General features: G+C 33.5%; 1 protein-coding gene across 8 annotated transcripts in view; it reads right to left on the reverse strand.

Annotated features, from left to right (window-relative positions):
- Positions 1-252: 252 nt before the first annotated feature.
- Positions 253-26,414, reverse strand: part of LOC143246194 (dual oxidase maturation factor 2-like) — a 48,015-nt gene continuing 21,853 nt past the window's right edge. For 5 of the 8 annotated variants that reach the window (XM_076492431.1, XM_076492436.1, XM_076492432.1 and 2 more), the window contains 6 exons: positions 25,045-25,179; positions 22,385-22,447; positions 16,501-16,654; positions 13,871-14,082; positions 10,306-10,660; positions 3,917-4,780 (listed from right to left, as the gene is read on the reverse strand). In XM_076492431.1, coding sequence (XP_076348546.1) covers positions 4,702-4,780; positions 10,306-10,660; positions 13,871-14,082; positions 16,501-16,654; positions 22,385-22,447; positions 25,045-25,179 — 998 coding nt within the window. In that variant the 3' untranslated portion in view covers positions 3,917-4,701. Of the gene's footprint in view, positions 1,849-3,916; positions 4,781-10,305; positions 10,661-13,870; positions 14,083-16,500; positions 16,655-22,384; positions 22,448-25,044; positions 25,180-26,414 lie in introns of those variants that run through there. The other 3 variants (XR_013025838.1, XR_013025837.1, XM_076492434.1) reach the window with 3 other exon arrangements.

Consider the following 26,414-nt stretch of genomic DNA (forward strand, 5'->3'; position numbering starts at 1 on the left):
ACACCTTCTTAAGAACTTTCAAAATTTCAGTAAAAATATAATTCCAATTGGCTTAGCATGGCTAGGTAATTGGTTTGGCTTGTTTTGAATTTCGCGCAAAGCTACACGAGGGCTATCTGCGCTAGCAGTCTCTAATTTAGTAGTGTGAGATTAGAGGGAAAACAGCTAGTCATCCTCACCCACCGCCAACTTCTGGGCTATTCTTTTACCAACGAATAGTGGGATTAATAATTACAACTAGAAACCAGGAAGCAGAGTAACATAATCTACACAGTTTTATTTCAAGATATTGGAAAAGATAAACATAGCTTAACATAAAAAGGCATCAAATCCTAATCTTAAGGTGTAAAGAACTTAAAAGCTATGAGTAATAATTGTACTTCGCTACCGCGCGTATGCTGAGAAAGATTTAATTAAATGTTTAGTCGAAGTTTTAATTTTGGCGATCATGTAGAAATGCAACAGGGGTTAAAGCACAACTCTTTAATTTTATGTTTAAAAAGCATTTTGTTGAACTTAACTTTGAAACATTTTGCAAAAGAATAAAAAAGAAGACTTCAAACTGAAGTCCGCAGAGGCGTAGGACTGGATTCCTTCGAGGTACCAGTTTTCTCTTTTTAGCATGATACTGACATTTTTAGGGATAATTTCCAGCTACGACCAGTTCTAATTCATTTGTTGAACCGCATTCAGCTTCAATGGTCACTTTGTTGCAAAGAAAGTTTAGCAAAACATCAATCTGTTACAAAAATTGTATATATGACATAGAACTAGAATGAATGACAGATATAATCGTGGTATAGTTGTTAATTAGTTGTATATTTAGTTGTTGTTAAGCGCAAAGTTATACTCTGCTCATTCGAGTACCGAAACCTGATTTTTAGCATTATAAGCCCTTAGACTTATCGATGGGTTAAAGGGGGACCACGTTTCTATCAGTCAAGAATAGCCCAAGAAATGGATGTCATTGACTGGCTACCTTCCTTTTAGTCTGCCTTTGAGGATACTATGCAGAGATAGCCCTTGAAAAAAAATCTGAAACAAACACACTTCCAACAGACTATGTAGTATTTATTATTTGGTAATTATATTTGATAGTATAAGTTAAAAATAACACCATGTTTTCATCTTGTGCTAAGCAATCAGCACACCAGTGAATACATTAAAACACTCTCTTTTACTTATGTAATCAATTAATCGATATTCTACATCGAACTATTCTTATAAAAGAACTACGTAGGTAGAGACCAAATTTACGAAACCACAATAACGAAGACAGCCCCTCTTGCAAGACTGTGAGAAAACGTTTGATGTTGCATTTTATTTCTCCTTTCAATAACATAAACAAAAACACTTTCAATGAGAAACACTGTGTAGAATTTCGATTAAAATTATTACTCTTCTACATTTTTTAAATAAGTGGTTGTAAACAAGCATTCGTTTATGTATTATTTATATTTACTTACTTGAATTTCCCTTCAATATGAGTATGATTACCATGAACAACAAAGGATGTCAAGGGGGTACATTAACAACGTACGTCCGCCAAAGCCATATTATACCATCACCCATATGAAAGTAAGGCAGATCTGATCCTACATTCTGATTGCAGAGTAAAAATTCGACTTATCTTTTAAAAATTTACCCCGCATGTTGTTGGTTTAACGGGCGTGTTCCTCTTTCCATTACTAGTGAACTGATTTGTGTTACAGCGGTACAGGATACATCAGACCAGTGAAACTGTTTCTAACCCTCTATACAACGATACGGTGTCCAGTGCACTGCCATTGCAACGTCTTAGAATTAACAGATGGTGGATGTCTGCTTCTATCATGAATGATGACCTGGCTTGTTAAGACATAGAAAAAATGATTATTGGTTTGGAAACAGTTTAAAATTCTAATAAAAATTTTAAAACACTTGAAGTAAAGATACGGCACGCTGTGATTAGATGCTTTACATTTGTCCGCTGGCTCACTCTATGAGTAAGGCATTCAAGTGCCCTCTATCAAGGAATTCTGTACTTCACTTCAAAATGGCCACTGGGACGAAACTGAACATATGATATAGAAACAACTTAGGCTGAAAGCAACTAATTTGTATTTCAAGTCACATGACTGTTTATTGGACTCTTGATCATTTTTTCTTGATTTTGAACCGAGGGAATAATTGATATTGTCTTTTACAGCGGTTTTTCTTTGTTATAACTATTACAAATTCTGAACAGTGTATATACGAACAAGGCATTGCTACATATATATCATTATAAAATCCTGTAAAATGTGATATATTACAAGCTTATTTCTCTGTCACCATTGTTACACATAGTAATTGTGAGGGCATTTTTTAAAATAATTTTTGAAAACAAACACCTGCTGTTTATTGAAACTTTACCCTCTTTTCTAAAAAATAATTGAATTTTTTTAATGTACGAAAAAAGAAAACGTTATCTAATTGTCATGTATCCACCCATTGAAACTCCCTATATTTAGTTGTATACTTAGTTGTTCCGAGTTTTAAAAACTAACCCTTATGAGGAAAGCCACTTATTTCCAAAGTTTTCCTTTGCAATACAAAACTTGTTAAACCATTTCAGAACTGGTAGAGGTTTATGCAGACCTTATGGTTATGCAAACCAGTAGTTCTGAGTGATTAATCGAAATTTCAGTTAGATTTCGAATATTTAAATAAACTTCTAAATCGAATTCGATTCGTAGTATATAAAACTTGACAATATTCATTGTGGTTGTTAACAGAGAAGGATAAAGAGGAATTGCTCTCACCGTTATCTTATTTACGGGGCTAAATCAAAATATACATTGTCTGTCTTCTTAATTTTAAACTGAGCACTAAAAAAGGTAAGATATATATTAAAATAAAAAATATTTTATAAAAAATATAAAATATATATATTAATATATAAAAATTATATTAGTATATTGTGTTTGTGTGATTTCGTACAGTATACTTTTTTCGGTTATCTTTATTCTTACCAACATCAACTGACGACATTAATTAATGTTTTTTTGTTTTGTTTTTTGAATTTCGCACAAAGCTACTTGAGGGCTATCTGTGCTAGCCGTCCCTAATTTAGCAGTGTAAGACTAGAGGGAAGGTAGCTAGTTTTCACCATCCACCACCAACTCTTGGGCTACTCTTTTACCAACGAATAGTGGGATTGACCGTCACATTATTATAATGCCCCCACGGCTGAAAGGGCGAGCATGTTTGGCGCGATGGGGATGCGAACCCGCGCCCCTCAGATTACGAGTCGCGCGCCTTAACACGCCTGGCCATGCCGGGCCCATCTAATTGAATAAAAAGTGTTAGACCACATGCGCTCTTCAGTTCGAAATACACTTCTCAGGCTGCACAGTAAAGACTTGATAGTGTTATCATTTGTTGGAAACAGCATGAAAGTTTTTTACAATCGTAGCAGAGCATCCCATTTTTCCATAAACGTAAAGTAATCACGAAACACTTACCAGTCATTTATTGAACTGTTTGGCATTTATAATGATTTTCGGGAATTTCAACAAAGCAGGTTTAGTCATAACACAAATCTTGGTTTTTATAATACTATTGTTTTGTAGGACTATGTGTATCATTTATTGAGTTAATGGATATTCATCTGTTATAAACTACTATTTCTTGTATAATGTCTCATGTTATTTATTAAATTAATTGACACAACGTCATCTATTATATTTTCTATTTTTTCGCTGTTTCCATCTCTTTCCTACTTGTTTTAAAAATTAGCTCATTAAAATAATTAATAATATTAATGTAGTTGTTGTTACTTACAAATGCCTAATCGATAATTGAATTGGATTGTAAAAGAGATATTCGCTCAGCACTTGTTCACGGGTTAATAAGTTCTGTAAACTCCCAAATTTACGCACTTATACATTCACTTTAAGGTTAATTACATTACTTTAAGTATGTTTTATTTATTGACACTTACAGACAGTATTTCTAACATAAGTAAATTTCATAACTAATAACACTGAAATAAAAACAAGAATGGTGTTAATAATATTAATGTTATATTTATCATTTATGATATATCCAGAAAGTTTTGAAATTGTACTAGAGTAAGATGCAACACTTTGAAATGGACACATTGGAAAATTCTTCTTGAGGCACTTCTTCATTAAAAATAATAAATAGAATGCATAACAAACTTGACAGATATCTCTAAAGCAACTTCTATGTTCAGGGCACTGGCCAAACGTTGATTTATACCCCTTTTTAAAATTAGATTTCGACAGTATTTTTACATCCAAATTTGATTCATTAAGGTCACCTTATTTTAGTTTGAAAGGAAGAATAATTCTTATATGCACGGCTAACTCGAAAAGAATATTTATGGATAAATGATTTGTACGCATATATTTGCTCACTACACAAAAGAACCATCGCTTTCACTTCTCTGCTTGACTGTTTACGATACAAGACAAGGTAGTTGACAAATTGTCTTTTTTTTTTTCGTTGACCCGCCATCAGGCGCTGAGTTTTCTAAAATGAACATTTAAGACTTGAATATAACACAACTGTTTGTATTATTATTGTCTCTTGCGCTCAATTGGATTATTTAAAACTAATGTTCTGAGCATGACTAAAATAAGTGATACATTTTAATTTTTTACCTTCGTTCTACAATATACTAGAAAACAACAACAACTTTAGCATAAAAGATTGCTATGTCGTTGAAGCTTCTTCCAGCTGAACGTTTTCTTCTTGATTTCCGCTTAATTTGTTTGAAAGAACACTCACTTTTCTGAAACAACAACAAAAACACTCAATTTCCTAAAACAACAACAATAAAATCTTCTTTACAATATTATAATCCTTCATATTGCGTGTGCCAGCCTAGTTTTAAAGTACATAAATTATTGATTTCTATAGGGTACATTTTTATAAGAATCTTTAAAAAGTTATTGTCTACACTTCAATATAATAATATTATGGAAATTCAATGTGAGCCTCATGAAGTTTCTGTTTAAATATAAATAACAAAACAACTGACTTCAATACGATCCCCCTAGTAACTCAGCATGAAAATCCTGGTTTTTATAACCATGATGGGCAGAACACAGACAGCTCACTGTGTAGACTTTTTGTTTAAACAAACAAACAACAAAATATGCAATTATATAGCTTCAGTTCAAAATGGAGCTGTTGTCCTTTATTTATAAAGGAGTATGTTTAGAGTATGTTTAGTATATTTTAATGGTCGCTCTTCTTTGGAGGATCTATATCAGTTCTTGGAGCTTCAAACAAAAAAAAAGAAAGAAAAAAGCCCACAGTATCAGCCACAGTGAATGTATCTTAAATATACTCTTCAAAAAAAGAAACGCAAAAGGCAAAATATGAGACAAATTGTTAAACAAGTTTATTCCAAGTAGTTCTGTATGACATGTGTGAAACTTTGCACATTCACTGCTGAACATCCAAAGTCTGCCAAGGTCACTAGGTGAAGTTTAACGTCACTCAACGTCAATAACGAGTATGCCCCCCGTGAGCATCAATAACTGCTTGGCATCTCCTGCCCATGGAAGCGATGAGATGACGAATCATATCCTGTGGAATGGCTGTCCACTCAGCCTGCAAAGCTGCTGCAAGCTGAGGTAGAGTCTGCGGTTGAGGTTGTCGCCGTCGCAGACGTCGGTCCAACTCGTCCCAAAGATGTTCGATGGGGTTTAAATCTGGTGATCTGGAGGGCCAGGGAAGAACGTTGATGTTGTGGTGTCTCAAGAAGACAGTGGTGAGTCGGGCTGTGTGAGGACGGGCGTTGTCATGTTGAAAAACGTCGTTGACGTTCACCATGATGGGTTGCACATGGGGCCTAAGAATCTCGTAGACGGTTGCGTACAGTCTGATCGAAAATCTTACGCAGCCCTGGTATGGTTGAGGCAGTAGACGATCTTGTGCGGGCGTGGTCACACGAGGTCTGCCAGATCGTGGACGGTCACGACTTGATCCATGTTGTTGGTGACGATTCCATAGCCTTGTGATGGTGCTTGGGTAGACATTCACAGCTCTCGCAACATCTGATCGAGATTTGCCTGCTTCCAAGCGACCAATGGCGTTGTTGCGTTGTGCTTCAGTCAGTTTTGGCGTAACTGTATTGTGTGTCGGTGGCTTAACACTGAGCTATGGAAACCGAGTACCCGTCACTTTTATAGGGATTTTGCACATGTTGCACTTGCAGAACATGCAGATCTCTCAAACAAATTTATTGGACACGCATGCATTTTGGCGAAAAATCCGATGTTTTCCTCCGTTTTCAAAGTGCACAACTTTTATTGTCAGTTTGGTTTGACAATCAGTGCCTTAACACGTGTAACATCACATACTCTGAGCTTGTAACGTTATTACATATATTTCTCTTTAAAATAACAAAAATATCCCTTTTGCGTTTCTTGTTTTGAAGAGTATATTTTGTTGCCCCAAAACTGAGCTAGCTGGGAAAACATGTAAATAATAAGTTACAAGTTCTATGACAGTTCGCTACTAATTATTTCATTCGCAGACATTTTGCTATTTCTGGTACTAGGATATTTATCTACCAGTTCTAGCTATGTATAAATGGCTCATTATGGCTCCAACAATTAATTGAGGCAGTGGCTGACACAGCAAATAAACTCCGTTTTCTTCACGGAATTGCTCACAGCCTGAATCATTTTAAAAATATTCAGAACTTCCATCATTTTAAATAAAATGTTTAACAAATTATTTTTATTTTGAAGGAGCTTTTCTCTAATAAACTAAAATTTTGTAATACTTTATTGGCTGAAATATTTGTCTAATGTACTAATACTGATGAAATGTTTTTCTTTTATGATCTTAAATAAGATATGTAGAGGAGATTATGACATAAAATCCTCACATAGTGAAGGACTTTAGTAACAAAAAGACTGATATTGAAATGTTTGAGAAAAGATATTCAGTGGCAAACTGTCCAGCCACCTAAATCTCAGGGCTGTGATACAACTGCTCTAGTTCCAAGAAAGTAGACAAGGCTTCTGTGATTCTCTCATTACTTTCAGTTGAATCTGTTAACAATGCTGCTAAACCATTTACTCTGAGTATGGTTGATTTCAAACTGAACTACCCTGCTGCAAATTTCTAATGGATTTTAGAATTAATGTGCTAAGTGATTAGAGAAATATTGGAGGGATAAGCCACCTTTCTCGTTTAGTTACTATAGAGCTTATGAAACCTGTTAAGAACAGTGGTAGTACAATTTTTATTATGAGAAAAAGATGTGCAAGTTCAGAGAGAAGGGGTCCTATTGGTGTGTTTTGAGAAAACAAACAAACGCATAATAAGACAAGGGATTATAGAAAAGCTCACATATATCGAGAGAATGACTAAAATAGAAGTGCTCTGCTGCCAATTTTATATTGAATAATGATAAAAGAGGCATGGTTTATGATATCCACCACAGCACAAAATGTAGAGACATCTCAAACAGGGGCGTAGATCCTGGGGGGGGGGGATGGAGTATACACCCCCCTTCATTTTAGGTAGAGGTATGGTGCATACAATCATCCCTCTACTGTTTGGTCTGTTGAATTGTTTTATTGCATCACAGGCCTACAAATTGTGTGTTTGTTCTTGTGATTCTCGTGTTCTTACCAATCGAATTGCATAATTAGGCCTAGATGTAGGCTTTTTCAGTAGCCGAAATGTACATCTTTAATATAGGCGTGCTTCTAAGTTTTTCGATCTAAGCGATAGTTCGTAAGTATCAGTCAGTAGGCCTAAGTATACATCGGATGTAAAATTTCTACACCCCTGATCTCAAACATTGGTCTTGTATTAGACTTCTAAGAATTGATTTGCCAAAATTATTAGCCAAATTTTTATCGGAAAGTTAATTGATATCAGCCAGATCAAGGTTATAAAAACATTGAACTGCATCATTGTATGTTCTGAAAGGAATCATAATATCTCTGTTTACACCTGTGATGTTTTGTGGTTTATTACAATCTAACGCGGTGGTGAAGTCAACAGATGAAATGCACTACTTCTTGTCCAAGAAGAAGGCAACATTAGTTAAAAGTACTAATCTGCTGTTTTGTCATTATGGGCAACTAGTTATGCTGTTTCCTGCTAGAATGGGCATCATTAGAGTAGGTAAAGTAAAGATAAATAAAACTAGTAATGGTGTTTTTGTTGTGCTTTGTCTATGAACAATTAGTGTTCCTGGTACGTCTAAAGCCGCTTGTTGAGAATTTTGAGATAAATCTTCATTCAAAGCAGTGACCGCAGCATAGTGACTTATTTGTTTAAACAGCTGATATATCCACAGAACCATATGACATATTGAGTCTAAAGTAACTCGCAATAACGTAAGTATGGATGCTTTATGCCCAGTTAAACAGCTTTCTTGCAGTCTTCCCTAATGCATGAAGGATATAGATAGTACTGAGATACATGAGATATGAAAGGATTGAATGATAAAGCATTTAGAGAGTGTATCAGGTTTCTGTGTTGATTTAAAGTGATTTGAACAGGAAACTTGCAGTGATGCTTACTAATTTAAATCTGGTACTCGAATACTGAAGGATTAAACTAGATGATTAAACCAGCGATTTTCGTGCTGGTGCTATTCTATTATAATCAGACGACAAAGATTTTGAGTACTTTATTTGTTATTTTCCTGAAAACTTTAATTGTAAACAAAATAGTTGTTCTACCGTTGAGAAAAGAAACATTGGCTTTAGTGTTAGCTTTAGAACACTTCAATGTGTATGTATTTGCATCACAACAACCTATTATCATTTACACTCATTATAACTCGTTGACGTTCTTCATCCACAGTAAAGAAGAAAACAGAAGGTTGTTAAGTTAGAGTTTATCATCACAAAATGCGGATTTACAATGCTAAAATCAGAGGTTAGATTCCTCTTGGTGGGCTCTGCAGATAACAGGAGTTGATGATATCAGTGCTGATGCATTTTCACGTGCTACATAAGTTTATTATTATAAGATTATTTATACTGATTGCAGTAATTGTTATTGTAAATTGTGTTATTGTTTGTATATTAAAACACATTTATATTAAAAAACTGTGTATCAATTTTGTTGGCAAGTATTATAAATTGGATACATATCGGCATTTATTTAACTTCTAACTAAGTTTCAGGCTATTCTAAATTATAATACGTTAATAGGTTACGTAACTGTTTGTTTTAGAATTTTGTGCAAAGCTACTCAAGGGCTATCTGCGCTAGCCGTCCCTAATTTAGCAGTGTAAGACTAGAGGGAAGGCAGCTAGTCATCACCACCCATCACTACTCTTTTACCAACGAAGAGTGGGATTGGCCATGACTTTATAACGCCTCCAGAGCTGAAAGAGCGAACATGTTTGGTGTAACGGGGATTCGAACCCACGACCCTTAGATTACGAGTCGAGTGCCCTAACCACCTGGTCATGCCGGGCCACGTTACATAGTAAGTGATGCCTCAAGGATATAAATTCCTTTGTTTTATGATGAAAACTACCACTAGTGTCATATGGTATTATATGAACAATGAGAAGAACAGTATCAGTGTTCGTATAGTATGTTTTGTTTTCTCAGTGTACAGACTTGTTACAGATATCTACCAATGTGCAGCTCATTTTTAAAAAACTTTCGTTAACAAAGGCCCCATATTAAGTGAATATTTTATTTCATTGTTTTGTGTGTTTTTGAATAAAGATTATTTCACTTAGTTTCTTCTGCGTCCAGCCACTTTCTTTACTCATAAAAGTAGGGTAATGCTGTTTAATTTTGCATAAAATGTACAAGTAAACTGTCTATTACTCTGTGGGTCCTATCCCAAATACTTTAAGAAATCAGGGTGCCTTGCATAATAATGAGTTCAGTTTGTAAATTCTATGCATTTATTGCCACCAACATATATATTCTGTGTTTTTATGATATAATAATCTACAACAGTAAATTCATGATGCACCCTAACACGATGTACTACGTATTTTGATTTATTTTTAGGATTTTTTACATGAGATATAGTAGATTTGTATCTACTAACGATCGAACAGTATCAGTAAACTTCAGTAAAGGAAAATAACACATAATAACATATATTCAATTTAGAACACTTTAAATGTTTATAGCATATTTTTACGGAGTAGGTAATTTAAAATACTAGTATTTATCATTTAATTTTATTAGTAGCGTTGCTTGGTTAAGATAATTTATTATTCTAATCTTATTAAAACATACGATATCAGATTCTGGTCTGCAGCTTATTACCAAATTATAGGTAAAAATATAAAGTGCCACTTACCGAGAAATAGCCTGAATTGTTCCTCTTTTCTTTTGCTGCATATATTTACCAAATTGGTTAAGACTAACGGCCTTCTCTTCATTTTCCATTGGACTGTCACTGCTGTCATCATCCTCAAAATCAGTGTTTTCAATGCCTTCATTGCTATGCCCAGGGGCAGAAGTTTCTTGGGGTAAAGGATCTTTGTTCTTCTCATTTTTAGTTTTGCGTCTTTGGGTCCTCTTTATTCTTACGCGCTCTTCAATCAAGTAACGGTAGTTGTCATCATATTTATCATCCAATATAGTTGAAAATTTATTAGGAAACATAATATCCACAGTTGTTGCTATGACCCCAACCGCTAGCGCGATAATTCCTAAGTAATAAAATATTTAATAATACAGACTTATATACATTGTATCGTTTCAAATTTTAACATACTTTTATTTCAGCATGTAAGTTGCACTGGAAAGGACTATAGAGCATATGTAATGCACTAGAAAGTTTCTTCATTCAAAATTATTCTAGAAGAAGTAATGTCAAAGTAATGTTTAATTTTAGTTTTTCTCTGTAAAGTTCATTGTTTAAAGACCCTTGTACAAAATGGCTAAAATAATTACCTTTCTGACAATCGGATTTTCTTGAATCCAGCTTGTCAAGACAGTAAGTTAGTAAATATCACAAGAATTTAGTTTACGAATAAGTGAATACATTTTTAATAATGAATATTAGGTTAAAAACACAGACTTATTGTAAAAGTTAGTTAATTCAGCACGACGTTTTATAAAGTTAAAATAAAGTGAAGGTAAAGATCATAAATATATATTTTTAACCAGTTTCTTTCAGCAATCGTACAAACAAAATAATTATTAAAGCTACTTTAGACAGTTTTTGTTGCGGTTGAAGAAACCAATGACTCAATATTTTTGTCTCAGGGTAAGTCTAGAAAATGGGCAACGACTTATTGTAATTCTATGTAACGTAAAATCAAAAGCTTTATAAAGAGCGTCACCGAGAAGTCCATGTTAAACTTCGCCATTGGAGTCAACAGGTGTCAAGGTGTTAACACGTAATACCAGCGTGATACTCCAGCTTCCTTACCATGACTATATATTCCTATTGTGTGTTTAGGTATAATTTGTTTATACCTCACTGACATAACTATAGCAAACATATTAAGGTATATCCAACGTTCTTGATATTTCTACATGCTGTATTTATTTAGTATTGTTCTACACACAATTATTTCATGTATCAATCTGAGCTGAAAGTTTGATGTCATAAAGAAACTGCTCACCCTGTGACATGTTTTGTTTGACTCAGATCACAAGAAGTGTATTTCATTACTGGTATTGTGCATACCAGTTATCTAATCATTAAATGGATTAACCAATAAATGCATAACAACAAAATGTACAAATGTACCAAGATACTAGCGTTTATATAAATAGTATGCAGACTAAAAATTCTTGGGGATCTGGTACAAGAAACAACACTTCCCACTCAATAAATCTCTAACTTGTAATACAGTGTGTGAAGAAATAACTCATGGAATGTTTTCTCACTTTACTACTAAAAAGTAAGTCACATCACAGTATACTAAGCTTGAATGAAATTACCTAATTTTGTCACATACAAAAACCTTTAAAAAGTAGCTGTTTGCTTTAGGAGCAATATAAATAATTACTACTACACACGTAATGTGTTTGTATTTCATAAAAAAGTACTTGATAATAATTAACATTAACTGCCATTCCTCCATTTCAGATAAAATTAAAAACATTCCTTCCAGTTCTAATATTTGGGAAACTCACTTTTATATTAATTATAAATACTAATACTTTGATGCAGCAATTCTATGTAATTGTTCTGTTACAAAAAAATTTACAGGGGGACCTTTATTTGGTTGTAGCCCCTGGGAATAGGCTCTATTGGTCAGTGAAATATTGAAGTTTCAACAACTATGATCTGATAGTTTACACATATTATAGTTTGTCCTTTAAAATACATTAAAGTATGACATTTAAGACCTGTTACAGTCTCGTCATTAACAGTTATTACAATCTCATTCTTAAGATCTATTACAATCTCATTCATAAGACCCTTTGCAAATGATTTTTAAAAGCTATTTCAATCTATTCATCATAAGATTCATTACAACAATATTTACATATAGCAGAGAACAATGCATTTTTGACTTATTAAATTATGTTTGAAGAAAACATTGCAAAATTTTTTGGATAAGCCTTGCTTATAGATGGAAAAAATGTCAAAATTAACCATCAATTGCTAAGTAAGCGAGTAATGCATAAAATAATAGCAAACTACACTCTTAAACAAATAGTATGAAATATATCTTTAGTCGGGTATTCGGATAAAATTTTGTATGTATTGTTTATGTAGTACGACAATATTACCTTAGCAGAGTTCATGGATAAAGATAAAGTGGATAAAGCAACATGGATAAAGTGTTGCAAGGTGTTTCATTTGACCTAAGCAATCTGATTAATGCCATCAAACCAAATGCTACCTAGTTGAATGCTATCAATCAATCAGGAGAAGGTATTTTCTCAATCACACAATCTTCAATAGGTAAGTTGATGTGAAAACCATCAGATTTTAGAAGATGATAATCTTCAGTTTCGTAAATAACATATGGGTGTATAGATTTTCTTTTATTTCATTTACTTACTTGGATAGTTATTATTATTATTATTATTTTGTTTTTTAAATAACAGCATTATTGTTTATATCCAATTTTATCTATATGTATTGTCGTTTTAAAACATTATGCTAAAATTCAGTGTCAATTCCAAGCAATGAACACAGCAAATAGCCCAATGCGACTTTTTCTAAAACAAACAAACTTTTTAATTATGTTTTATTCTGACATATTGCTGTTTAAGCGTTTTGTAAAGGTATAAATATATTATTGTATAAAATCTTTTTAATTGTTTTTTTATTTTCATTGGACGAAATAAATATCATTGTTATAACTGAAAACTTTGTGACGATGGATCGCAGTTAATAATCTGATGGTTGGTTAATAAAGCCTATTCTAAATTAACATAGTTCGGCGCTTTAAAAAAGCGCGTTCTTCTCAATTATAAACAGTTTTTTAATTTTTGAGAAGAGAATTTTCAGTGGTGAAAATTAACCAGAACACGAAATTGATTTCGAGAGTAAAATTTTGACTTTATCGTAGATTTGTATGAGTTCATTTATAATGGTAAAAAGCTACGCTACTCAGAAGTAAAATGCATCTACTATTACACACATCGAGATAATGTAAAATTGTAGATGACAAGTGACACGTTATTGATAACAATGAATGATATTAAATAAGGTATTAATAAATCTCTAAATTAAATACTATTCCATAGATTTCACACTGACTGATTGATTGAAAATAAACACAAAACTACACAATGAGCTATCCATGCTCTACCAACCACAGTGTATCGAAACTCAGTTTATAGCGGTGTGAGTCCACAGACATATTGCGGTGCTACTGAAAGGCGATTCCATAATGATAGTTTTTCAAGTTATTCATGAATAACATTAACTAATTATGAAAAATACTCACCAATGGCAAGTAAAAGCCAGAAACACCAGCCATATTTAAAGGTGAGAGTTCCACCCTCGAAAGGAATTATTAAAGCCTCCACAGGCAGCAAGAGAGAATAGATAATGATAGTGAGCAATATCAATGCTCCTGTTAGTTGCAAACCCAAGGCCCCATACCTAGGGATGGTGCTGAATAGAATGTTCGATAGGATCCATAGAGCAAACGCTGTCCTGTTAAAAGAAGTATTACCAAATTATTCACTTGTAAACTAAGTGTCTTTTCGTGACTTTTAACTATATTGTCATACACACACATGAAATCGCTCTGTTCTGTTTAAAACTGAAGATACTATTAATAAATGACTATTCATTCTGGACTTTACCACTTACGGATTATTCTAACGACAAATAAGATTCTATTACCAGTTTCTCCCAATCAATACTGATGCAGTTCCTCTCCCGACAAAAGTCACGTGTTTTTGTTTGTTTACGTTCAAAAACGACTTCCACGCCTTCACAATGAGTTAGAGTTTAGTGTTTCACATGAAGTGAATATTACAGAAATTACCCTCCGAATAATACTACTTTTTTTTCCAAAATATTTATTCCAATTTATTAGATTTTTCAAATATCTATGTACATTCATTAGATTCGAACATATTATCAAGTTACACTCACATTATAGTTCAGCGTCACTACGTTTGCTCTTTACTCTCCAAGTTTAAATTCCATTGAATGGCACTACAGAAAAGTTCTTCCACTTCTCTAGTAATGTTGCTGCTATCTCAGTGAATACAATAGCTATAACAGCTATGTTTTGTGAACATAAAGATTATATAAATGTAATGATTGCAATCAAGATATCTTCCGGTTATAGGTGAGCTGTCCATAAAACAACAATGCTGATGATGACTCTGTAACATTGAAACATGTACAGCCATATATATGTAAAAACGGCTCGTTTGGGTTGAAAAAATATTTTACGTAGAGGAGCGAACAACGTTTCGATCTTCTTCGGTCATCGTCAGGTTGTAGAGTCAATTTTTTGGAGGCCATATATTGGCTTTAATTAAAAATGTTTTAACGCTGTGTGTTATTTGCGACTGCAATAGACAATTTTCAGTTTCTGAGCTTATTGTGGTATTAAACAATATCTGCAAAAAGTATTTCACTCTGTCTTTCAAAACTTCATAATATTAAAAAATATGTGAATTTCCTCAATCAATACATGTCTAATTGTGAAAATTCTCTCGCTTGGTCATTTAAAAGTCTTTAAATTTAAAATATAAACTTTTCTTAAACAACATAATTTTTCAATAGAAAGCACAAAAATTTTAATATTATAAACACCTTAACTTAATTCGTTGTCTGCAAGGTGCACCTTTTTGAAACTAAAAACCATCTTTGGCAATGTAGGGACTGTAACTACTCACCCTATCTTGATAGGTTTTAACTTACACTTCGTAACAGCAGAACGACTTAATAACAATCCTCTTTCATCCAGGTTCTTCTATTTTTTGAAAAAATTCTCGTTTTTTTTTTTTTAATTTCGTGCTAAGCTACGGGAGGCTATCTGCGTTAGTTACTCTTCATTTAGCAGTGAAATACTAGAGAGAAGGTATCATATTATAACGCCCTCATGGCTGAAAAGTCGATAATATTTGGAGGTGGGACTGGGATTGGAACCCGTGAGTCATGTGCCTTAGCTATCTAGGCCCATGCCAAGCCAGAATTTTAAGAACTTAACAAAACTCTGAATTTGTGAGCAAAATCTTAGAAAATTATATATCAAACTTTTTGAAATTCAAATAAAAACAAAACACGCTTGTTGCACGCACATTTTCTTTAAAATATAAAAATGCAACATTTGTTATTTAGTGTTAGGCGACATAAACAATACTTTGAAAATTCGTTTTTAAAAATCATTTTGATGATAGTGTTATAAGAGGGTTTTGTAGTAGAAAAGCGTTTTTCTGTTAATTTTAACAACACATGCACACAGAAATTAATATACATCCATGAAAGTCGCTCCTAATAGATCTTACACCTATTTATTTTGCGTATTTCTTTTTCTATCCTTCTTCTTTATATCCATACGCAATGCTATTATTCTGCTATACAAACTGCTATATTTTAAACCACAGCTTACTAAATTTCTATTGAAAAGGTTGTTTACAAAATTTAACATTTGCACTCTCAAGGACATACACTTTTAAACAATCGAATTACCGTACCAGGGGTAGAAGAAATACACGAGGCTGGTTGTTAATCTATTACACATTTAGTGCTTAAACTGTATCGTTAATATGCATTACCATTTCAGTCTTTTTTGTCTAGCTGATCTATTCTGGTGAAATATGCATTACATAATAAGTATATTATATGAAAAATATTACAAGGGTAATTATTCCGTAAAAAAACATCTTGAAGTAGCTATTTGGAAAACATTACGGGTAATTTAACAATACGAAACATAAACAATTAAATAATTCTCTCCCCTGGTGACTATTTTGTAAAATATTTTGCTACAACAGTTAATTTGTCAGTAAGGATACGAGAACCTGTGAACCTAACGTAATTATATTTTTTTTCTAATAGCATTCAGGACTTAAGATATGTTGCTTGGTTAAAAAAATATATGGAGCTTACCAGAGTAATATATATGAATAATAACCAGCCTGGCGGTACTGCCGACCCCAAGAAAACCCTTCCATATCAAGACTGAGATATTCAGCAACGGTTAAGAGAGGAAAAGGCAGGCCTTTGATCTGTGCTTCCTGATAGTGCTCTTTCATTTCTGTAGCTGTAATACCATGTGCACATGATGGTTTTATCAAATTCAATTCAGTTAAACTCCAACTATAATATCTACTCTGTTAATTAAAAATATAAAAATGTCCATGTTAAGGAATCACATTGCACACTTGGTATCATATTGAAATTACTCATTACTTTTTAAAATCAACTTCTACATTTTGTTTGTTTTTTTATAAAACTTATTATTATCATGGCCTTCCCTAATTTAGAAGTGTAAGAAGGTAGCTAGATATCACCACACACCGCCAACTCTTGGACTACTTTTTCATCAATGAAAGAACTAACATATTTGGTGTAACGGAGATTCGAATCCGTGACCATCAGATTATAAATGGAATGCCCTAACCATCTGGCCAGTAAGTTGTAGTCATCGTTGAGCTTTAAATTAATTTTTAATAATTGTTGTTTTCGATTAACTTAAAGGAGGGATACACACTCATCACAGATCCTCTCGCCATTGTTTTGCATTGTTTTGTGTTAGTAACTTTGATTGTACTTCTGTACCCAAAATAACGCATTTTAGGGAATAAAACGTTTTTTATTAGAATAATTTTTAAAATTTTTCCATGTACTTTAAAAGAATTACACTTAAACACTTGATACGGTAACAGAAACGAAAAGAAAGACAATTTGTATTATGGGCACTTTCAACAAGCTTTTGTATAATTAAGAAAACTCTCTTTGCTATAATGCTGGAACATCATAACTGTAATTTAAAATGTCTAATAACTTTTATAAAAAGCAACAGGGTGGATGGTGTACAGTCAATTGTTTTTTTCATTTTTCGATGTATATTTGCTTAGTTTTGGAGAAATGGTTACTGTGTACACACATTCAATTATGGAAAACATTGTTGTGCAAACTAGTGTGTACAACAAACTTTTCAAGATCGGGACACTTCGAACAAGTACCAGTAATACTAAAAGATTGTTCCAAAGATTTTTCTGAAAACAAAATAGAATATAAAGAGAAAGGAAACAAAATTGAATTGTGTGTTTCATAATAAGGTCAGCATGCTGTTCAACTAGGTATATTACGTGGACAAAAGTATGTGAACACCCCTTCTAATTAGTGGGTTTGGTTATTTCAGTTACATCCATTGCTAATAGGTGCATAAAATCAAGCATGCAACCATGCAATCTCCATAGACAAACATTGGCAGTAAAATGGGTCGTAGTGAAGAGCTCAATGACTTTCAATGTGGCACTGTCAAAAGATGCCACCTTTCCAACAAGTCAGTTCGTCAAATTTCTGTCCTGCTAGAGCTGCCCCAATCAACTGTAAGTGCTGTTATTGTGACGTAGAAACATCTAGGAGCAACAACAGCTCAACCACGAAACAGTAGGCTACACAAGCTCACAGAACGGGACCGTCGAGTGCTGAAGCGCGTAAAAATCGTCTATCTACAGTTGTAACACTCACTAGCGAGTTCCAAACTGCATCTGGAAGCAACGTTTCCATGGCTGAGCAGCCGCATACAAGCCTAAGATCACCATGCGCAATGCCAAGCGTCTACTGGAAATGTGTAAAGCACACCGCCATTGGACTCTGAAGCAGTGGAAACGCTTTCTCTGAAGTGAGAAATTACGCTTTACTATCTGGCAGTTTGACAGACGAATCTGGGTTGGCAGATGACAGGACAACGCTACCTGCCTGAATGCACAGTGCCAACTGTAAAGTTTTGTGGAGGAAGAACAATGGTCTGGAGCTGTTTTTCATGGTTTAGACTAGGCTCTTTTGTTCCAGTGAAGGGAGATCTTAATACTACAGCATACAATGATATTCTGGAGAATTGTGTACTTCTAACTTTGTAGAAACAGTTTGGGGAAGGCCGTTTTTTTGTTTCAGTATGACAATGCCCCCGTGCACAAAGTGAAGGCTATAGAGACATGATTTGCTAAGGTTGGTGTAGAAGAACTCGACTGACCTTGCGATGAATTGGAACTTCGACTGCGGGCCAGTCCTTCTCGCCCGACATCATTGCCCGACCTCACTAATGCTCTTGTAGCTAAATAGGAACGAATCTCTGCAGCAATGTCCCAAAACATAGTGAAAAGCCTTCCCAGAAGAGTGGAGGTTGTTATAGCAGAAAAGGGGGAACCAACTCCATATTAATGCCAATGGTTTAGGAATGAGATGTTCAACAAGCACATATGGGTGTGATGATCGGGTGTCCACATAATTTTGGCCATGCAGTGTATGTAACTAACGTCAAGTTTGAAGAATGTCTAAAGGCTAGACACATATATATATTTAAGCTCAAGTTTGTAGATTGTTTAATCGTTGGTGTGACTATAATCCTGAATTTTGTATATCTAATATCATGTTTATTTTTAATACTAAAACCTTAGTGAGAGTGCATTCGTCTCAGCGTTGTGCTTTTTTAGGTATATATATTTTGTGTGTGTGTACATACATATAATATCAAGTCATGCTGTCAAAACATAGGTATGACTGTATTTGTTTCAACAGTATACGTACGACGCGCATGTAGCTAATATTAAGTTTGTGGAACATCAAAACGTTGATATAAATGTGTTTGCATCACCACCATGTATTAGAGGCTCATCTAGCTAAAAATAGTTTTCAAGGATTCTTAATTATAAGCATGGCTTTGTGATCGCTTCAGTACTATATCTAGCTAATACCAAGTTGAAATGTAGATACGACCGTATGTGTTTCAGCTCTATACTCTGGAAGTGTTGTGCCAAATTTACAGGATGTTACAACATTAGTACAAGTGTATTTGTTTAAATACCGTATTTCTGAGGTGTATACACTATAAATTCAACACAGTTTAAGCTAACCCAAATGGATTAAGTTGCACAGATAGTATAGCCTATGACATTGTATAATTGGGGTACATTAGTAAAAGTACAGAAAAGTACATTATTCCCTTCAAACTTTGCTTTTGTGACTTGGATAACGAAATTTAGAAACTAATTTATTTTCTGTGTAAAAATGGGCCAATTTGCACATTTTCATTCACATAATATCTAAATAAAACAACATACGAGTCAATATTTACATGAATTTATACTAAAGTTATACAAAAATGAAAAAAAAATGTTTAGAAGTGAGTAATGTAAATCACTTTCACGTATCAGCCCTCAAATATAGTCTTCCATCATGTTGTCATTATACGCTCCTTGGTAGCAACGTTCAAAGTCCAGTATGTCTTGGTGGAAGCGCTCGCCTTGCTCCTCTAAGTATGCTCCCATGTTCTCCTTGAATTTATCAAGATGAGCGTCAAGGATATACACTTTCAGGGACATCTTGCAGCCCATTTTGCCGTAGTTATTCATCAGAGCCTCAACCAGTTCCACATAATGTTTGACCTTGTGATTGCCCAAGAGAACCCCAAACCACTGAGATAAACCTGCTCCAAGCTTTTTTATCCTTCTTGAGAAATTCTGTGCACTCCAGGATCTTCTTTATTTGTGATCCAACGAAGAAACCAGCTTTCACCTTTGCCTCAAACAGCTTAGAGAAGAAGTCTCGAGGGTACTTGAAAGCTGTACACTCCTTATCAAGAGCTGTGACGAATTGTTTCATAAAATTCAATTTTATGTGCAATGGTGAGAACAAGACCTTCTGGAGGTCCCCCAGTTGCTCACAGTTGACATTGTACCTTTCCACTGAGAACTCGGTCCGTTGTGGCCAGTGCTTCCTGTTATTGTGTGCTGCGGTGTCACTGCTGTCCCAAAGGCAGAGATAACAGGGAAACTTGGTAAACCCTCCTTGGAGACCCATCAGAAATGCCACCATTTTGAAGTCTCCGATAACCTCCCAGCCATACTCTTTTAGGTGCACCGAATGAGCCAGAGGAAAAGACGGATACTTATTCCCGATATGGAGCAGCACAACTTTGAGACTTCTGGATGAGCTATCAACGAGGCGCCACTCGTTCGGGTTACAGGCAATTCCAATAGAGGTGCCCCAGGTTTGTTTTTATCCCCGCCGACATATGCCTCGTAGGCTTCACATATTTTAGCAGATGCTGTCATAGAATGCTTTTCGCTCTTGTCTTGATAAATTGGGGGCATACATATCAGAATACGTCTGAAGTGGTAAGTGGTGAGCCCCTGTATATATATATTACTATGGAAAGTTCTAGAAAATTCTTAAAGGTTCTTGAAAATTATCGTAAGTTCTACAACATTCTAGAAAATTCTTGTAAGATCAAGAAAATTTTCTGTCAGCTACTCAGCACTGAAACTACCTGGAATGTTCCGGAAAATTGGTAAATTTGAAAATTTCATTACCCAGGTCACAAGAGCAAAGTTTGAAGAGAAAAATAGATCTTTTCCAATTACTTTAGGCCTCAACAATTGGGAAATAACAGTTTCTGCCCAGGAACAAGAAAAAGTAAAAAATTTGTTACATAATGATATAGATGAACGACTGTGGTTGAAGGCAAGAATCATTGTTTATGTGTTCTCTTAATAATATGCTCTATCGTTTTAGTTGTTTTAATTAATAATGTTGGCAGTTATTAATAGTTAGTATGTCGAGTGGAATATTTTTATGTTCATTTTTCGTTTATTATAATGCTTTTATCTTAGGAATACCATAAACCTTCCAAATCAACTGAACCTTTCACATATTATTAGCATTATGGCCGAAATTGTTCCTCCTAGCGAATATACCTCATTAATAAAGCAATGCATTTTAATCTTCAAAATAAGAAACAAATTAAACTAGACCTAATTTATTATACTGATGACCAACTTGGTTTTGCTTTTGCTTTAAGTACAAAACTTTCTCTGATCGAAAGTCATTATCACATACCGATATCTAGTTTGTGGAGTGTCAAGCTTGATATAAGTATCCTTGTTTCAGCAATATACTTTTGAGGTGTATATGCTAATAAGAAGTTTGTGGGATGCAGAAACGTTGTGTGAGGATATTTGTTTCACGATTATATGTTTGAGATGTATATGGGTAATATTACCTCTATGGACTGTCAAAATTGGTATTGATATACTTCATTTCTATACGAAACGTTTCAGATATTCAATCCTGCTGCTGTAAATAAATAAATACATATACGACTAATCTTTTCTTTCTTTTTCTTTATTAATGAAACGTATAATATATATTAAAACATTGCTAAGAAGAATCAAAAATCTTTTGGTATTAATTTTCCTGAGAGATAAGAATTGCCATTACTTTACCAGAGTTACAAAAATATTTTTGTATGTTGTGCAAGTTTTTGAGATGTCAAGGTGTTGATATGAAAGTTGTTTATTAAGTGATTTGTGCAATTAAGTCATATTCCCTTGACTCGGACTAGCTAAACAATACCAAATGACAGTTTGGTATGGAATTTTTGGCCCTTGCTAGAACCGAAAAAACTTTTTTTTTATGCATGTCAGTAATGCAATGAAAACTCAACACACTACGAATATTGCAGTTTTGTAGGCTAAGATACGAAAGCGAAAAGAAACAAAATATTCACCTGCTTAGTTTTTGGATATGGAAAACAAAATCCTGAACCCTTTACATTCAAGCTGTATCGTAAAATAATATTTTACACTATACTAAACAATACGATTAAGCTCAAAATGGTATTCACTTTTATATCCCCAAAGAACTATAAAAATATTTGACTAGTTACATACAGAGTTAGAACCAAGCTATTGTTAGCTGTAGAAAAAGAGCAACTGGTGAAGGATCCAACAACTGGGGCCTATGACAAAATAACGACACTTACCTTTTACCCAACTAAATTTTTCATTGTAATTGATGTCCAGATGAGTGGTATTCAATCCTGCTGCTGAAAATAAATAAATAGATATACGACTAATCTTTTCTTTATTTTTCTTTCTTAATGAAACGTATAATATATATTAAAAACATTTCTAAGAAGAATCAAGTTATTTAGTCTTTTGGTATTAATTTTCCTGAGAGATTTTCCAGAGTTACAAAAATATTTTTGTATGTTGTGCATGTTCTGAAAGCAATATACTAGTGTGTATATACAGATATTTATATATTTTATCATAAAATAATGCTGAGATACTGACTCATACATATGCCAAAATATTATTTATAGCTTGTAAACCTGTGTTCTTAGCGTATTCTATGGATTATGCTGTTGTTGATTCTTTTAGAAAGTGTGTTTGTTGGGGAGTATACATGGTAGACTGCTATAAGACATGATATTCATGTGTTGGATAGAGGTCCTATTTTAGAAGCAAAGTCTACTCTTACATTCTTTAGTTTTTTGTTATAATAAACTCTCTGTGCCCTACCATACTACTCTTAAATTTTATCACGTTATTCAACTATTGAAAGTAAGTCGATTTGGCTATCATGACATTTGGATTTCACCTGATTTTCTGTCTACTTTATTTGCTGTACTTTCTTTTAGTTTCTTTAGCTTATGTCTTTATTCGCAATTCAAAATTAGCGCTCCACTCCTAGCAACGTAAAGACACACAAGGAAGATTTCCTTGTTTGTTTTAAAGCAACAAAACACTGGGCTATCTATGAAAGACAACAGTGGGAATGGAATCCCGAATTTTAGCGTTGTAAGCTCGTAATTTTGCCTGGGAGCAGACCAAAAAGAAAAATACAAAAATAGCACAAAGTGTTTCGCTGTTAAATCCTTAATTTTATAAGGTATGTTTTGGTTTTATTTTCAGCCGCCAGCCACTGTGTATTGTTACACATCTGAAGGAATAGGTAACAACAAACGTTTATTCTTTAGAGAAAATTCGAAAAAAGTTAAGGATTCAAGTTAAGAGTTTGAGCTGTAGAATGTAGATTTTGAACATTATTTACCTCAAACGTCTGCCAAACTGGTTATTTATAGCTACCCTGTTTACTAATTAATTGATAATTCATATAATCATTGATTGAGGTTTATTATTAAACAGCAGAAGTATGTGAAAGGCCACAGAGTATTCTGTTTATGATAAAAAATGTATTTTATGTATGAAGCCTTTATAGTGGAAATATGATCAGAATTTGATAAATGCATATTTGAATATACAGGAAGGCAACACGGCTTGCATTTGAAGTATGGAATTGGAGATCTTTCTGCATTTGAATTAAAACGTCGGCGATCCCTCGTACACCAAAAGCTTACATGACTGGTTACAATTGAGAAGAGGTAAATGAAGGATGGTATATCACAATAATATCGTTGAAGAAGGTGACGATCTGTGATCGTTAACAGAAAGTAGATTTGCCAAAGCCGTTGTTACGAATTTACGTGTAAAGTAACATTGGTTGACGTTAAGAAAGTGTGAGAAAGAGGCTGGGATAACAGAACTCTATGTCATTAGAGAATGATTGGAGTGAGGGCTATAGTGGTCAGCTATGAGCTGGTATGGAAATTACAAGTCACCCTGTAGTTATGAAATTTATAATCCAATATACGAGAAATGGGTGCAAGGTCAGAAAGAAAGGTATGGGTTTAAGAAAGCAAAGTAAAAGCTAGAAGAAAAAAAAACAACAAAACAGATATGTGAGAGAGAACCAATAAACCGAGAGAGGCGAAGGAAAAATAAATATTATGTCAGTTAGAGATGAAACCCGTTTCTGAAGCTGTGTTTTATTTATTGCGAGTTATAGATGACAATTTTTAATAAGTACAACCTAAATAAAGTCGATGAATATAAGAAGAAAATGAGAAGTGAGAGTATAGCAAGATCGTAATAGTGATAGACTTGAATAAGATAAATGTAATTAATCAATGGTGAGCTTCAGAGGTAAAAGAATGGAGATTAGCTACAGTAGTGGAATTGAAAAAGATAAACAATCCGTCACGAGTGACTTGAAAAAGTAGAAAAAAGGAACAGTCATAACAGTGAAGTAAAACAAGTTAAGTGATTAGTTGCTAGTAAGTTGAGGAAGTCAAAATTTTGGGGCTGAAAAAGACAAATGAACAGGCAGAAATCATGTATAAAGGTAGAAGAAAAACATCGGTCACACATGTAAACCTACTTTGCCTTATAACTAACGACCATTTGGTATAGAGAAAATCTGGAGTTGATGAAAAATAAATATTGATCTCCTGTAGAAAGTTGTACTAACTAATATAATGATATTAGATGATGTCATACATGTAAAAAAGCACCAGCACAAAATTCAAAATTAAATAAAAGGTGAGCAAGACTTGTTTTTCAGAGAACATTTCAAATTAGTTCAGGGTTCAAGTTAAGATTCTGAGCTGTAAAATATAGATTTTTAATATTATTTGTCTCAAACCTCTGCCCAAACAACTTGTTTATAGCTTATGTTTATTAATTAATTGATGCAAAACTATTAAAAGGCAGAATGGGAGAATAAAACATTTCATTGTAGACTAATGTTACTAAAATTCCAAGATTTCTGTGTACGTCTTATTTTGATAGATTATCTTACCTTGTAAAGTTATATTGACGCTGTTTAATCCTATATTAACTCCAATCTTTGTATCAATCTTTTTCCTTGAGAATGCAGTATGGGCAGTAGAGACCGAAGCTTCAGCAACGTGCCAGCTACTGCCATAAAGAGAAACTGGAAAAACAGTACAAAGTAATTTAAGTATATAAATGTTTGATATTGGCTATTATGACATCTCAAAAAGTAAGGCTAAGGGGATGAACTAAAATATTAACCTGTGTGAAACATTGTGGTTTTGAAAAAATCATGTTAGCGCGAGCTTAACACTTTAACGAACGTTTTCAGAACGCCACAACGCGAAAAAAGAACAAAAAAAACGTTTTATTCAGAATGCTACGTTAATTTATTGATGTCATTGAAAGAAATATATCTTACAACTCAGTTTATTTTTGTTTTTACAGAATTAGACAGTGATATTGGTATGTTATTTATACATGTGGTACTATTTAAATCTGCTTGACCAGAGTTTGATGATTGCATGCAACACATAACACCTTAATCAAAATTTAGCAACATAATTTGTTCAGTTTATCCTATATACCATAATCACACCTAATTAGCGCACTTGTATGTTTTTAAATGTTTATGTTGTATGTAGCAGTTGACTATTTCTACTATATCTAGTTTCGAAACTGATTTCTTTGAAGTAACTTTTATAGGTTATTCTTACTGAAAACTGACTTTCACATCAATGAGTTGTTCTCTCATTCTGTGAAGAACAATGTTCCTTTTATTATATACAAGAAATATATTACTTTCTTGTTAACCCCTACAATTGTCATAATATTTTAATAATATTTAGAGAATGTTTTACTCAATATATTTTAGAACTGATATTTTATCATTCGGTAACATTTATTTAGTTAAATTCGTAAAGCAAAATTAAAAACTATTCAGGCTAACTTGTAAGCAAGGCTCTTATAATTTTAAAGGAATTTTTCTGGCTATCCTGGATTTATATTTATATTTAATAAGTTTTATTTCTTAGATGATTTTTCCTTCTCTTTCCTTTATTTTATTGTTAAAGCTTCTCCTTCCTTTTATGGCCTCAGAAAATGTGATCTGAATAAACATTAATGAAACTCTGTTTTAAAAATAGCTATAGGCAATTTTAAATTCATCATATAGAACATATTATAAACGTTTATATCAGTGTAAAGTGGTGTGAAAAATAATTTATGGTTTTGTGGAAAAATAAAATACCTGGTTTCTGCATAAAAGAATATTGAAATTTAATGGGGGCTGTAGAAGAGTTAGGAATAAACCACATATCTGAAAATTGACTTCTTTAGGCGTTATTTTTGTTTTAAAAATGTTTGTTTTTATGTTAAATTATATTTGTTCGAAAG

This window comes from Tachypleus tridentatus, chromosome 3, assembly GCF_004210375.1.
Source record: "Tachypleus tridentatus isolate NWPU-2018 chromosome 3, ASM421037v1, whole genome shotgun sequence".
Lineage (NCBI taxonomy): Eukaryota > Metazoa > Arthropoda > Merostomata > Xiphosura > Limulidae > Tachypleus > Tachypleus tridentatus.